The sequence below is a fragment of the Salvelinus namaycush genome, chromosome 28, assembly GCF_016432855.1.
Source record: "Salvelinus namaycush isolate Seneca chromosome 28, SaNama_1.0, whole genome shotgun sequence".
NCBI lineage: Eukaryota > Metazoa > Chordata > Actinopteri > Salmoniformes > Salmonidae > Salvelinus > Salvelinus namaycush.
In genome coordinates, this window is record NC_052334.1 from 12189431 (window position 1) to 12205667 (window position 16237).

Genomic DNA, 16237 nt, shown 5'->3' on the forward strand with positions numbered 1-16237 from the left:
ATCAGTGTCTGGGATTAACCCCCCCCCCCATACCTCAACAAACCTGGTTTATTCATTAAACAGTATTATTGATTGGAGCTGCATTAGAAGGATGACATTTCATTTAGAGGGCAGTGGTTTAAGATGGTGTCATGTTTCTCTCCTCCTAGCCTGTGTTCAGTATCCTGCTATTAGTATTGTTTACATGTGGTTTAAATGTAGAACTTTTTCTTCTTTTCTTCTCCTAGCCTGTGTTGCTGGACAGTAGCAGTATCCTTCCTGATCGCATCCTTCTCATGGACACCTTCTTCCAGATCCTCATCTACCATGGCGAGGTATGTTCATCAGTCATCCAATCATAATCAACATACCTATTAACAGACTACATCAAATATTATATCTGTTTGGGCTTCTTGCGGTCAATTTGCAGTCTACAAGTTATTTTGTATTATGTTCCAGCCCCCTCACCATCCACTCAAGAACAAATCGTCACGCGGCTGTATCTAGTTGATGATCCCTGTTCTATCGTAACACTAGACTGATTTCATTTCAGGTTGCAGCCAGAAACTATTGTCCTTATTTGACATTTGTGAATAGATGAGGGAGCAGTGGGGACTGTAATGCCAGTGTTGCACTTGTGCAGGGATCATCAACTAGATTCAGCCGCAGTGGATGGTCAGGGGGCCGGAACATAATTACACATCATTTGTAGACTGCAAATAGTGCAAACAGATATAATATTTGACTAAAACATAATCATTTCAATCCTTGCTTACACTTGTATACCTCTCTATTATGCGTCAGCATACTTTGGGACAGATTTCCATAATTAAAAATCACTTGGAGCTGATTTGCTGGTGTTTTTACATTCTTTTATGCCCCCCCCCCCCCCCCCCCCCAAAAAAAATATATATATACAGTACCTGTCAAAAGTTTGGACACACCTACTCATTCAAGGGTTTTTCTTTATTATAGAAATGATAGAATAATAGTAAAGACATCAAAACTATGAAATAACACATATGAAATCATGTAGTAACCAAAAAGGTTTTAAACAAATCAAAATATATTTGAGATTTGAGATTCTACAAAGTAGCCACCCTTTACCTTGATGACAGCTTTGTACACTCTTGGCATTCTCTCAACCAGATTCATGAGGAATGCTTTTCCAAAGGTCTTGAAGGAGTTCCCACATATGCTGATAACTTGCTCGCTGCTTTTCTGTCACTCTGCGGTTAAACTCATCCCAAACCATGTCAATTGGGTTGAAGTCAGGTGATTGTGGAGGCCAGGTCATCTGATGCAGCACTCCATTACTCTCCTTCTTCGATGAAATAGACCTTACACAGCCTGGAGGTGTGTTTTGGGTCATTGTCTTGTGGAAAACCAAATGATAGTCCCACTAAGCGCAAACCAGATGGGATGGCGTATCGCTGCAGAATGCTGTGGTCGCCATGCTGGTTAAGTGTGCCTTGAATTAAAAATAAATCACCAACAGTGTCACCAGCAAAGCACCATCACACCTTCTCCATGCTTCATGATGGGAACCACACATGTGGAGATCATCCATTCACCTATTCTGCGTCTCACAAAGACACGGCGGTTGGAACCAAAAATCGCACATTTGGACAGATTTCCATTAGTCTAATGTCCATTGCTCGTGTTTCTTGGCCCAAGCAAGTCTCTTCTTATTGGTGACCTTTAGTAGTGGTTTCTTTGCAGCAATTCGACCATGAAGGCTTGAGATGTGTCTGTTACTGTGAAGAATTTATTTGGGCTGGAATCTGAGGTGCAGTTAACTCTAATGAACTTATCCTCTGTAGCAGAGGTAACTCTGGGTCTTCCTTTCCTGTGGCGGTCCTCATGAGAGCCAGTTTCATCTTAACTCTTGATGGTTTTGCGACTGCACTTGAAGAAACTTTCAAGTTCTTGACATTTTCCGGATTGACTGACCTTCATGTCTTAAAGTAATGATAGACTGTCGTTTCTCTTTGCTTATTTGAGCTGTTCTTGCCCTAATATGGACTTGGTCTTTTACCAAATAGGGCTATCTTCTGTATACCACCCCTACCTTGTCACAACACAACTGATTGGCTCAAATGCATTAGGGAAAAAAATCCATCTTCACAGTTAGCTAGTGTTATGTAAATGCTGCCCAAAAGCCCAAGCGGCTTTGCCTTGGCCCCAAGTCAGGAGAGGTCGACTGAGGCCATGTCCCAGGCTTTTTGGTAAAACACTGGTGTACTTCCTCAGTGGAAATTCACCACCTGGGCTTTCTATTGAAATCAAACAACATGAGAGTATATTGTCCTTACTGGAGGATGAGGAAAAGGAGGCCTTTCCAGCTACGTGGTCAAACTGAAATCAGAGGAACTTGACATGAATATATCACCAGAAGATCTGGAACAACGCCATAGGATCGGCGTGAAACAGAAGAACGTTAAATACCCAGGCATTTTCATCTTCAAACTGTGGAACTATCAGACAAAAATAAACATTTTGAGGACACGGGGGAAAGGAGATCAAAATCCACGAATCCATTCGATTCGTCCAGGACCTGTCTTCTAGGCTGAGAGAGGGACACAAGGATTACATTTCGATTAGACAGTCACTGGAGGAAAAGGGGATCAAGTCGCTGCTCCGCTTCTCGACAGTGCTGTGGGACCAAAAGGATGGAATTCACAAGCGCCGATGAAGCCCTAATCAAGTTACAAGAAAACTTACCAGTTGGAGGAGAGCCCCCTGCTATGAGAGGAGGACAAAGTAAGAAAAAACAATGAGTGCACGAGGCTACATACAGTGATGCCTTAGACAAGTTGAGACAATATCCTTTTCCCCTCCCCCCAATACAATCTATACTCTACTTTCTCAGAGTAACTTTTCTTCTCTATGAAGTAACGATAGAAGCAGCCGATGCTAATGGGCTACATGGACACAGATTTTTTTTTAATTTTAATTTTAGCAGATGCTCTTATCTAGAGTGCAAACCTTTTTCGTACTGGTCCCCCCGTGGGAATCGAATCCACACGGGACTATAGCATGTATGTCAATAACTGTTCTATAGATGTGTAGGTGTGTGTGTATATGAATGGGAGTGAGGGATGATGAATATGTGTGGGAGAGAATGGGTGTGTGGATGCATAGGGTATATGTTGGGCGGGTATGAATTAGAATGGATGGGTGGATTGATGAGTGGAAATGTGTGTCAGAGGTAGGGAGGGTGGAAAAAGATGGGAGATTGGGACAAGTTTAGCTTGGGTGGGTAAGGATTGACAAGAATGGGAGGTTGGGACAAGCTTAGCTTGGGTGGGCAAGGATGGGAGGTTGGGACAGGCTTGGCTTGGGTGGGGTAAAGTGGAGAGAACTGGGAGGTGGAGAAGGACTTGCAAACCTGCTGTAAAATGAAAAAGAGTTCTGGACAGATTAAGAGAGGCTGTCGAATCATTATTATTCCTTGTTTGTCATTATAGCTAAGATCCCATGGTGGTTATTGGTGAGAGTGGAGAGGGTCTCTATCTGAGGGATTGGGATGGGGTGACTGCAAGGGCATCAGACACTTCTTTAAAGTATGTGTGGAGCCTCCACTCATCTCACTTCATTCTCTCGGTGAACCCACTCTCCCCAAGTAGACCCCCACCAGCCACTATACTTTAATTGAATTTACAAGGTAATACAAACTGACCACAATACTTAAGTGGCAGTCTTTCTCCAATGTATGTACAAGGACATAATCCAAAGATTTTTGGTAGATTAGGAGATTGGAGGTGGAGCTCCAAAGCCCTAAAACGGCATAGCGCCGTACTTTGCTTTTCGTTTTTTGTGTGTTCTGTGTTAAGTGTCTGCTCCGCGCCCACATGCTCACACGTTCTACACTACTGGTCAAAAGTTTTAGAACACCTACTCATTCAAGAGTTTTTCTTTATTTTTACAATTTTCTACATTGTAGAATAATAGTGAAGACATCAAAACTATTAAATAACACATATGGAATCATATAGTAACCAGAAAAGTGTGAAACAAATCAAAATATATTTTATATTTGAGATTCTTCAAATAGCCACCCTTTACCTTGATGACATCTTTGCACACTCTTGGCATTCTCTCAACCAGTATCGCCTGGAATGCTTTTCCAACAGTCTTGAAGGAGATCCCTCATATGCTGAGCACTTGTTGGCTGCTTTTCCTTCACTCTGCGGTCAGACTCATCCCAAACCATCTGAATTTGGTTGAGGTCAGGGGATTGTGGAGGCCAGGTCATCTGATGCAGCACTCCATCACTCTCCTTCTTGGTCAAATAGCCCTTGCACAGCCTGGAGATGTGATGGGTCATTGTCCTGTTGAAAAACACATGTAAATGTAAAGGATTAACACCATTACAAATGTAGACAGAAAAGCCCCCCCCCCCCCCCCCCCCCCAATATCATTTTGGGATGCTTTTAATGTGTACATTAGGGGAATGATCATCTCATTCTCTGCATAAATTCAATCTGATTTAAAACATTTAAATATAAGAAAAATATATTACTATTTTAGAAAAGCCCTTTGAACTTAAGCTGGAATATGATCTTTTACTTTTGCAGAGAGCCAACAACTACAGGTGAAACTCAAATAAAGCATACTACTTAATGGGAAATAAACCTGGTAAACATCTCGCAGCCCTCACAAACGGATATATGCCAATCCAGTTATAATTTAAAAAGATAAAGATTCAAATGTTAATTAGAAACAAAGCTTCTATGAAAATCTATATAAATCAGAATGAAACAAAAACTGGACTGATCCTACAACCTTCTTAAGGCGTCTGCATGCTTCCCAGCCAAAAGAGGTTGGGAAGAGTTTGTGCATATATTATGACAATGTTTTGTGGCGTTTTTGTTTGTTTTGGACTTTGTTTTTTTTGGTTGTTCAGGCACACAAGCCGAAGTCGGTAGCCGAAGCTACGCCCCTTCTTTGGTGATTGGTCAACAGTAGGGATTCTTCAATAAAGTCTTTGTTGTTATTCCACGAGAGACAACTTGTTTTCGTGGTAATTTTTTCATTAAGAAATACTTCATCAAACATCTTAATTAGATGTAAAATTGTGCGACTAAGATCTCTTTGGCAAAAACGTCAAAATCAATGACAGATTTATTGAGTTATCTTAGATTCATTTGGACTATTTTTAGGAAGTGTATACTGGCTACAGTCTCTCTAAATGGACAAACAGTACTATTGTCACTTTTTTCAAGTTTTTCAAGCTAAATGTATTTTAAGGGACCATGCGAGCACACTAGTCCGGTTCGCCTAGCCGACTTCGGCTAGGCGGCCAGCCGAACTGAAGCATGCTGACGCCTTTAGGCTCAACAACTCTGAAGAAGTTATCAGCAGACAAAAAGTAATAACTAAAAACAGAGATCACCCCAAAATAAATATTAGACACTGTTAAAACATTCGCTCTGAGAAAAGCACCAGGAATGGATGGCTTCCCCATAATTTTATTTAATATTTTGGGATAAAGTAGCCCCCCTATTTACACAAATGACAACATGCGTCACTCAATTCAGTGCTTCCTAGTTCCATGTATCGAACAGTTATTTCAGTTATATTAAAACCAGGAGCATCAGGAGTGTCTCCTGCTGATTACAGACCCATAAGTTTAATAAATTGTGAAAATAAAATAATAACAAAGCTCATCGGCAATAGAATGGCAAAATTCTTACCAGACTTGATACATATCAATCAAACAGGGTTTAAAAACTAGACACTTAAACTGAAACATGTTCATGTATTTCTTTCTAATACGCTAAAAAAAGATATACACTGAGTGTACAAAATATTAGGAACACCTTCCTAATATTGAGTTACACTCCGTTTTTTCTTCAGAACAGCCTTAGTTATTTGGGGCATGGACTCCACAAGGTGTCAAAAGCCTTCCACAGGAATTTTTCCCACAGTTGTGTCAAATTGGCTGGATGTCCTTTGGGTGGTGGACCATTCTTGATACACACAGGAAACCTAGCAGTGTTGTAGTTCTTGACACACTCAAATTGGTGTGCCTGGCACCTACTATCATACCCCGTTCAAAGGCACTTAAATCTTTTGTCTTGCCCATTCACCCTCTGAATGGCACACATACACAATCCATGTCTCAATTATCTCAAGGCTTAAAAATCCTTCTTTAACCTGTCTCCTCCCCTTCATCTACACCAGTGGTCACCAACCTTTTCTGAGTCAAGATCACTTTCTCCGTCAAAATGCAACCCGAGATCTACCACTCAGATTTTTTTTACATTACTTAAAAAACATAAGCCTATGCAACATGAACCTATTAAAACCAGTTCTGTAGCAATGAGGTTTGTGCAGTAGGCTATAGGCCCAATACATTATCACTGCATATTGGCTACACTTGAATTGCCCTGCCATTGTTGTTCTTCTTGAAATTATATTTTCCAAATTTTAGCTATATGATCACACTGGTAAAATATTATTTGTTTTATTACTTGTGAGACAGCTGAGTGAGCATAATAATTTGCTTTTTTTTACTGGACTGATGGCCTGCATCTGATGGTCAGTCTGAGGGTAGGGAGGGAGCAGCGGTGAGGCTGCTGATCACCCGACTCACCGTCCCTCCTCTCTCCACTGAGAAAAAGAGACAGTCTTCCAACTGATGGCAAAACTTAAGTCGCATTGTATTATTTCTGCCTCATGCAGCAATTCATGTTACTCCTATGAACCGAGAAAGTAATGTATTCCTTCATACAAAAAAACAAGCCGCAAATAATAACAACGCAGGCTTATCGAAATGAAATAAAAGAGCTATACTCTTTTATTGCAGCTGAAGTGCTGGTTGTAGCGTGAGTGGAAGTAGGGAGAACACGCATTTAATGGCTTATAAAACTGTTGAACAAAGTGTTGATAGTGCTGAATAACAACTTAAAATGAACTTACTCATAAAAACAGCAGCTCTTTGCTGTATTAGTTGAGTCTCTCTCTAGTTATGGTTTTAAAAGTTTTGAAATCTCTCATGATCAACTTTTCTGTGCGTTAGAGGCTTCCTTTTACAGTCTATGGCGCGTGGAAACTGTGGAGAAAGACGCTGTCTGATTTGCCAGCGGTAGGCCTTTAGGTGCCCTTGATTTGATCTCTGGGCCTGCCGAGTAGGCGGAGTTCAACCTTCAGACACATGAAATGATTCAAAATGAGAACACTTTGCCTTCCCGGCACTAGGGCTGCTGAATCAAGTGCACCTACCGCCAACAATGCGAAAACAAATACAAAAATTAGGAACACAAGGCTTTATTGTTGGGGGTTTTTCAGAAATGTTTGGTGATCGACTAAGAATGGTTTGGAGATCGACCAGTCGATTGCAAACGATCGGTTGGTAACCACTGATTGAAGTGGATTTAACAGGTGACATGAATAAGGGATCATAGCTTTCACCTGGATTCACCTGGTCAGTCTGTCATGGAAAGAGCAAGTATTCCTAATGTTTTGTACACTCACTTTATCAATAATGGCTGTTGATACTAAAAGGCGTTCGACCGTCTTGAATGGTCTTTTCTATTCAAATCTTTTGAAGCTTTCAACTTTCCAACTGAAATAATAAATGTAATACAAATATTATATAAATTACCTTAAGCAAAAATATACAGAAATAATATATTGAACAAAATATATAAATACAACATGTAAACTGTTGGTCCCATGTTTCATTAGCTGAAAAAAAAGGAATAAAAACCGCAGACCATGTGTTGCCACGACAGCCCAGGACACCCGGACAGCTGATGAAACTGAGAAGTATTTCTGTCTGTAATAAAGCCCTTTCCTGGGCAAAAACTAATTCTGATTGGCTGAGCCTGGCTCCCCAGTGGGAGGGGCTGGCTCCCAAGTGGGTGGGCCTATGCCCTTAGCCCACCCATGGTTGCGCCCCTGCCTAGTCATGTGAAATCCATAGATTAGGGCCTAATTAATTTTTCAATTGACTGATTTCCTTATATGAAGTGTGACTCAGTAAAATCTTGAAATTGTTGCATGTTGCGTTTATATTTTTGTTCAGTATACATTATCTCATGAAATTGCTTTAGAAAGGGGTACAAGAACGGGATGTCCCCCCCTCCTGTTTGCACTGCCAATTGAACCGCTTGCAGAAATAATTAGACAGGACACAAACGTAACGGGTATGAATATTTGGTGAACATGAATATAAACTACATTTATTTGCAGATTATCTCCTAAAATACCTGACCAGTAGTGAAAACTATTTTCTGAATACTCAGGATATGAAATTTAAGTGGGAAAAAACTAAATAATGGCAATAAGAAAAATAATAACTCATGATCTACAGCAATCCTTTATATTGACCACAAAAAAATATAAAATACTTAGGATGCTTAATAAGTGACAACAAACAACACATACAGTTGAAGTCGGAAGTTTACATACACTTAGGTTGGAGTCATTAAAACTCGTTTTTCAACCACTCCACAAATTTCTTGTTAACAATTTATAGTTTTGGCAAGTCGGTTAGGACATCTACTTTGCATGACACAAGTCATTTTTCCAACTATTGTTTACATACAGATTAGTTCACTTATAATTCACTGTATCACAATTCCAGTGGGTCAGAGGTTTACATACAGTAAGTTGACTGTGCCTTTAAACTGCTTGGAAAATTCCAGAAAATGTCATGGCTTTAGAAGCTTCTGATAGGCTAATTGACATAATTTGAGTCAATTGGAAGTGTACCTGTGGATACATTTTAAGGCCTACCTTCAAACTCAGTGCCTCTGCTTGACATCATGGGAAAATCAAAAGAAATCAGCCAAGACCTCAGATAAAAATTGTAGACCTCCAGAAGTCTGGTTCATCCTTGGGAGCAATTTCCAAATGCCTGAAGGTACCACGTTCATCTGTACAAACAATAGCACGCAAGTATAAACACCATGGGACCACACAGCCATCATACCGCTCAGGAAGGAGAAGTGTTCAGTTTCCTAGAGATGAACGTACTTTGGTGCGAAAAGTGCAAATCAATCCCAACAGCAAAGGACCTTGAGAAGATGCTGGAGGAAACACGTACAAACGTATCTATATCCACAGTAAAACGAGTCCTATATTTACATAACCTGAAAGGCCGCTTAGCAAGGAAGAAGCCACTGCTCCAAAACCGCCATAAAAAAGCCAGACTACGGTTTGCAACTGCACATGGGGACAAAGATCGTACTTTTTGGAGAAATGTCCTCTGGTCTGATGAAACAAAAATAGAACTGTTTGGCCATAATGACCATCATTATGTTTGGAGGAAAAAGGGGGATGCTTGCAAGCTGAAGAACACCATTTCAACCGTGAAGCACCAGGGTGGCAGCATCATGTTGTGGGGATGCTTTGCTGCAGGAGGGACTGGTGCACTTGACAAAATAGATGGCATCATGAGGGAAGAAAATTATGTGGATATATTGAAGCAACATCTCAAGACATCAGTCAGGAAGTTAAAGCTTGGTCGCAAATGGTTCTTCCAAATGGACAATGACCCCAAGCATACTTCCAAAGTTGTGGCAAAATTGCTTAAGGACAACAAAGTCAAGGTATTGGAGTGGCCATCATAAAGCCCTGACCTCAATCCTATAGAAAATTTGTGGGCAGAATTGAAAAAGCGTGTTCAAGCAAGGAGGCCTACAAACCTGACTCAGTTACACCAGCTCTGTCAGGAGGAATGGGACAAAATTCACCCAACTTATTGTGGGAAGCTTGTGGAAGGCTACCTGAAACGTTTGACCCAAGTGAAACAATTTAAAGGCAATGCTACCAAATACTAATTGAGTGTACTAAACTTCTGACCCACTGGGAATGTGATGAAATAAAAGCTGAAATAAATCATTCTCTCTCCTATTATTCTGACATTTCACATTCTTAAAATAACGTGGTGATCCTAACTGACCTAGGACAGGGAATGTTTACTAGGATTAAATGTCAAGAATTGTGAAAAACTGAGTTTTAATGTATTTGGCTAAGGTGTATGTAAACTTCCGACTTCAACTTTATATAAAGATCCCACTACTTACCAATATGAAAGCAAATCTTACAGGTAAAATAAACCACTTCAAAATGTCATGGCTCCCAAATATTTTATGTTTATTCTCGGTAATTCTAATTACCCCACCAAAGACACTCTTTAAAAAACTATACTCCTTCATAACATACTTTTTTATGGGCAAATAATGCTCATAGACTTCCTAAGTCTGAGGGGGGTTTTAACCTTCTAGACTTGGAATTCTATCAACTCGCCACCCAGGGCTTTTACTTGCGACATATTGTTAAGTGCACTAAAGAGGAACAATGGGTACATATTGAAGATGAGCATATGCATCCCCAAATCTTTTCACGTGTCTATTTTCAAAGGATAAAGCTAAGAACATTAACTTCATAGTTAAGAACACTATAACAATATTGATGAAAATTATACGTATTCTACCAAAACTATTATCACTCCCCAAAAACACAACCCTATGGAACAATCCTTGGATAGCTTTTCACAATTCACCGATAATATGGTCCACATGGAAAACTAAAGGCATAGAAACCGTAAATGACTTGGTAATAGGAAATATATTTATTTCTTTGACAAAATTAAAAAGCTATTTTGGACTGACCAATAATGTAGATATTTTCAAATACATGCAACTTAATAATGTTTGATTTGAAATCTCTTGGTCATCAGAGCAATCTTGAGGGAATCCTATTTGAGTCAGAAAAGGATGTTCATATGATAGGTAGGCTATACAGAACCTTGCAGAGAGCATATCCAACTGACAACCTCTTAGAAAAAATATAAACTATTGGAACCAAGACTTATATTAGCACAAGATGGAGGGAATGTTGGAGCATAACTAATTAAATTAGTTAACGAAAATGTACGCTTAATATTATACAAGAGTCCTGTCTTAAGTGTAAAACTAACAATGACTCAATTATCCATGCCTTCTGGTAATGCTATAAAGTCCAGAAGTTATGGGCGGAGTTAGAAAGTTAGCTGTCAGAAGTATTACATTGTAAATGTACTTTTAATCTGTTTGCATATTTCACGATATGGCATATGAGGGTGCATAGAGATACTTCAATTGGAAATCAACCAATACTCCATCGTTAACACAATGGAGATGTCAGATGCTTTATTATCTAAATATTGAAAATACGTGGATGACGGAGACAAACAAAATGGTGCCGTTTGAGGCCATGTGGCGGAGAGGGATGCGGGCGCTGGAGATGGGGGTGTGAGGTCGTTGATGTTTGTATGTGTATGTTTTGTATTGTTTGAAAAAAATAAATACATTAAATCCAGTGTCATTGTTTGCTATTGAAATAATGTCAAGCAAAACCAATCTGCTCCTAAACAGACTTCTCTTCATTTCTCAGATCTGTAAACGTCTACATGTAATTATTCATGTCTTCAGGACATCTCTCACTGGCCTCTCTCTAACCCTTTCTCTCTGTCTATCCATCAGACTGTGTCTCAGTGGCGTAAGGCAGGCTACCAGGAGATGCCCGAGTACGAGAACTTCCGCCACCTGCTGCAGGCTCCAGCGGACGACGCCCAGGAGATCCTGCACAGCCGCTTCCCTATGCCCCGCTACATAGACACAGAGTTTGGCGGATCACAGGTACGTGCACACACTCGCTAAAATGTATGTGAATGTCAACTGTCAAGTCTATTCAACTTCCTGTATTGATGTTCTTGTTGTTTTCTAGGCTCGTTTCCTGCTATCTAAAGTTAACCCATCACAAACCCACAACAACATGTATGCATGGGGCCAGGTAAGACTTCTACTGATTATTATTTATATTTTTTTACCCAGGAACTAGAGAAGATACTATTAATTAAAAGTACATACTGCTAAGGATGGTGTTTTTAGTATTTTATTATGTAAAGGATAAGCACGTTGTCTCTTTCTGAATGGCATGTGTGTGCAATAATGACTGTTGATCCTGGAGGAGCATAGGGTCCACTGTGGTTCAGCCTGACTCAGCTTAATGTCGTATTGAAAGTCATCAGGTAGCTGGAGAGAGAGTCCCAACTCTTACTTGTTGTCCGTTTCTTTTACACAAACATGTAAAGTCTACACAAAGTAGTGTAGTCATCTTACATTTTTTAGTGGATAATGAAGTTGTAACTTAGTGGCGGTCGGTACCATTTAAGATGAGGGAGGACACTCATTTTCTTCATGAGCATGGCCTTATTTCTATTACAGCATATTGGATGACTGTCATTCATATACCATTCACCCAGCTCAATGTAACATCGATAGGTTTAGGCTACTACGTGATACTCAGATTTTTACTATACCGAATGATCATGAGGTTGCTACAATCTTGTCTATGAATGAAAGTTTACAACTTAAGTGCACAGGTCGAGAGAACATTTTGAGTAATCAAGGTGACAGACAGTGGCACATTCAATACCGCCTTGCACACTATTGCCTGCAGCTAGTTGATCTAGGATGTAATCATTAGTCCAACATTTGCAAACAAGAGTTTCTATTGGACAAATTCAGGTATGTTTATCCCCGTTTCATTCAACAGAATCGGTGGAATGAATACACCTCTGATCACGTGCAAACACAATTTACTTTCATAGCTTCCACATTCAAACAGCATGATCACTTTGCGCGTTGTATAATTCCTACTTATATCTACTCACTCTCCTTCTCTCACCTTTTCCCTTCGCTTGTGGACTTCAGTGTACAACACATCAACTGTCTGTGACCATGCAAAAACAACTTTCCAAGCCAAACCTTCATATCATTACCGCTAACCGCTACAAACAGCATGCATCTTTGTAACCATATTAGCTAACATCATAGTCAACATAGCTACTAGAACTAACGCATTAGTAAACCCGCTAGCTACAATCATGCAGTACAGTCAGCAAGCAGTTTAGCAGTAACACCGGTGGGCCCCAGTGGTAATAAATTGATAAAGCCAAAAGCTTACCTTGACTTGGAAGAGTTACCGTGTTGGATAGCCATAGTCAGCTAGCTAACATAGCATCCCTCTCTGTTTGAGCCGGGTGTTTGAGTAGGCTAAACTAGCTAGCTGCATTCATTAGATAAGTAAGTGAAAGTGGATAAAATACAACGAAATATAGCTCTCTCTTTCTCTCTTGCCTCTCCTTAATTTTTGAAGAAATGAGTTTGTTCAAAACTGTTCAACTATTGTCTTTCTCTGTGTCAACTACTCACTACATTTTATGCACTGCAATGCTAGCTAGATGTAGCTTATGCTTTCAGTACTATTTATTCTCTGATCCTTTGATTGGGTGGACAACATGTCAGTTCATCCTACAAGAACTCTGATAGGTTGGAGGACGTTCTCCGGAAATTGTCATAATTACTGTGTAAGTCTATGGAAGGGGGTGAGAACCGGTCCTCCTGCTACACCATGGTGCTACCCTACAGAGTGCTGTTGAGGCTACTGTAGACCTTTAAAAAACAGTGTGTTTTTTAATACATTATTTGGTGACATGAATATATTTATTTAAAAATTAGCACTTTTTTTCATGTTTAATTATTTTTATGAAATTCACTGAGGATGGTCCTCCCTTTCCTCCTCTGAAGAGCCTCCAGGGTGTAACCACTTTCCCAGGTTATATAACTGAATTCCACTCTCGTCCTCTCTGTGTGTAGGAGTCGGGAGCCCCAATCCTGACAGATGACGTCAGTCTACAGGTATTCATGGACCACCTGAAGAAGCTGGCTGTGTCCAGCGCTGCTTGAGACTGAGACAGATCCCATAGTAACCACTGAACGTCAGCATCACAGACCATGGTTCCACCTCATCATCCACTCAACAGCAGACCTGGGTGCAGATTGTATTTGTTTTCTTTCAAGTACTTAATCTGAGCTTGATTGAGCTTGTCTGGCGCAATAAAGCCAATGGAATAGACCCAAAAGCAAACCCCTCCCATCTGGCACTCGAGACAGGCTCAAACGCTTAAAGTATTTGGAAGAAAACAAATACTATATGAACCCAGGTTTGCTCAACAGCAGTCAGCTCATACTATACTTGGGAAAGTCAACAACCAGAAGACGATATGTCTTCCTCTTTCTCCTTTTTAAATTTGAAAATGGCTATGTACAGGAAAGTGACGAAATACAGAAAATGATCTGCAGGACAGCCTTTTTATGTGACTAGTCGGTGGTCAATGATTGTAAAAAGAACAAACAAAAGAAAACATCAGTTGGTGACTACTAGCTTAAATGTTTGGTCCCGGATTAGTATATGAATCGTAAAATGAGTCTGATATTTGTGTAGATGTACTTTCCCCTCTAACTCACCCATCATCTAGTTGGAGACATTTTATTGGATGTTTTATTTTGATGTTTCAATGGCAATACGTCTAGTTTATCTAGAACAATACAGCATCCAGACTTTCTTTATATTATATTTTCTGTCTGTGTTTCTTTTTTTTATATATATATATCAAACAGAGAAATGTATAATACTATCGTCCAGTCAGTCAGAGCTGTCATAGCTGCAGGCTACAGAAAGAGAACAGATGGGTGTTGTATCGTCAGTTGGTAAAGCTTGGGGAATCCAATACAACTTAATTTAATTTGTTTTCTGTTCTCCCTGCGTACGCCACAGAATAATAGGTTATTTTCAGATCTTTAGTATGTGCTATCTAATTAATGTTAGTCATTCATATCAAACACTCATTGTGGTACAAAACCCTGCCTAGTACAGATGTTGGATTGTAATTTGATCACCTTGTTGTGAAATAACTTTCCTGCAATGCATTATATTTAACAGTTGTAGTGTATTTGAGGTTTAAAAAGGCTTGGGAAGTTTGTAATGTCAGACTTTTCCTTTACAAAAAATGTATCAACCCCTAGAAAAATGGCCATTAATTATAATCCACATAATTTACATTTTCCATTATTATTTTCCTGCTGTAGCAAACTGGCTCAAATGAAGATCCTACATCTGTACTATACAGACAGTGGTACTAACATGCTCCACGATACAGACAGATTTGCAGGGTATTAAACCTGCCCTCCCTATTCTCCGGATCTCATATCATATCTGCCTTGTTACTAACAGTGTTAATTTTGACATTTCTAATAAAATACCTCACTGTAAAAAGCATTTTTGTTGTTTATTAACACTTTCTATTTGATTTACTTTGAGTGATGCTGTTTTCAACTAGATGTTTTATCTGATTTTATGAACTTGTACAGGTACCGGCCAAAATAAAGGAAACTAGGTCTGTCCCAGACTAAAATAAATCTTGGTCAACCAAGAGTCGTCCAATTGATTGGTCCAAATTTTCAAAGGTGTATTTTTCCATATATTGACACTTCCTATGTGGTTTAATCAAATCAACTATATGCACTGAGCTTGTCTGATGTTTTAAGCACACTGTTTGATTAAATAATGACTAAACACAAATTACTAGAGGAAGTCCGACCAGCAATTAATTGTGCCGGGCTCAGACTTGCTACTCTGTGTTTTAAAAAAGAGACAGCGAGTGACTGTGTGACTAGCACCTGTTGTCTCTCCTCCCTCCTCCACCGACCACCATATAACATCAAAGTGTATCAAATCAAATTTTATTAGTCACATGCACCGAATACAACAGGTGTAGACCTTACAGTGAAATGCTTACTTACGAGCCCCCAACCAACAATGCCGTTTCAAAACATACGGACAAGAATAAGAAAAGTTAGCAAAGAATTAAAGAGCAGCAGTAAAACAACAATAGCGAGACTATATACAGTCGTGGCCAAAAGTTTTGAGAATGACACAAATGTTAATTTTCACCAAGTCTGCTACCTCAGTGTGTATGATGGCAATTTGCATATACTCCAGAATGTTATAAAGAGTGATCAGATGAATTGCAATTAATTGCAAAGTCCCTCTTTGCCATGCAAATGCCCTGAATCCCCCAAAAACATTTCCACTGCATTTCAGCCCTGCCACAAAAGGACCAGCTGACATCATGTCAGTGATTCTCTCGTTAACACAGGTGTGAGTGTTGATGAGGACAATGCTGGAGATCACTCTGTCATGCTGATTGAGTTCGAATAACAGACTGGAAGCTTCAAAAGGAGGGTGGTGCTTGGAATCATTGTTCTTCCTCTGTCAATCATGGTTACCTGCAAGGAAACACGTGCCGTCATCATTGCTTTGCACAAAAAGGGCTTCACAGGCAAGGATATTGCTGTCAGTAAGATTGCACCTAAATCAACCATTTATCGGATCATCAAGAACTTCAAGGAGAGCG

General features: G+C 39.7%; 1 protein-coding gene across 1 annotated transcript in view; it reads left to right on the forward strand.

Annotated features, from left to right (window-relative positions):
• The window catches only part of LOC120022961 (protein transport protein Sec23A-like), a 51035-nt gene extending 35936 nt beyond the window's left edge, over positions 1 to 15099 (forward strand). The window contains exons 15-18 of the mRNA XM_038966921.1: positions 228 to 314; positions 11460 to 11615; positions 11704 to 11769; positions 13638 to 15099. Coding sequence (XP_038822849.1) covers positions 228 to 314; positions 11460 to 11615; positions 11704 to 11769; positions 13638 to 13727 — 399 coding nt within the window. The 3' untranslated portion in view covers positions 13728 to 15099. The remainder of the gene's footprint in view (positions 1 to 227; positions 315 to 11459; positions 11616 to 11703; positions 11770 to 13637) is intronic.
• Positions 15100 to 16237: the final 1138 nt, after the last annotated feature.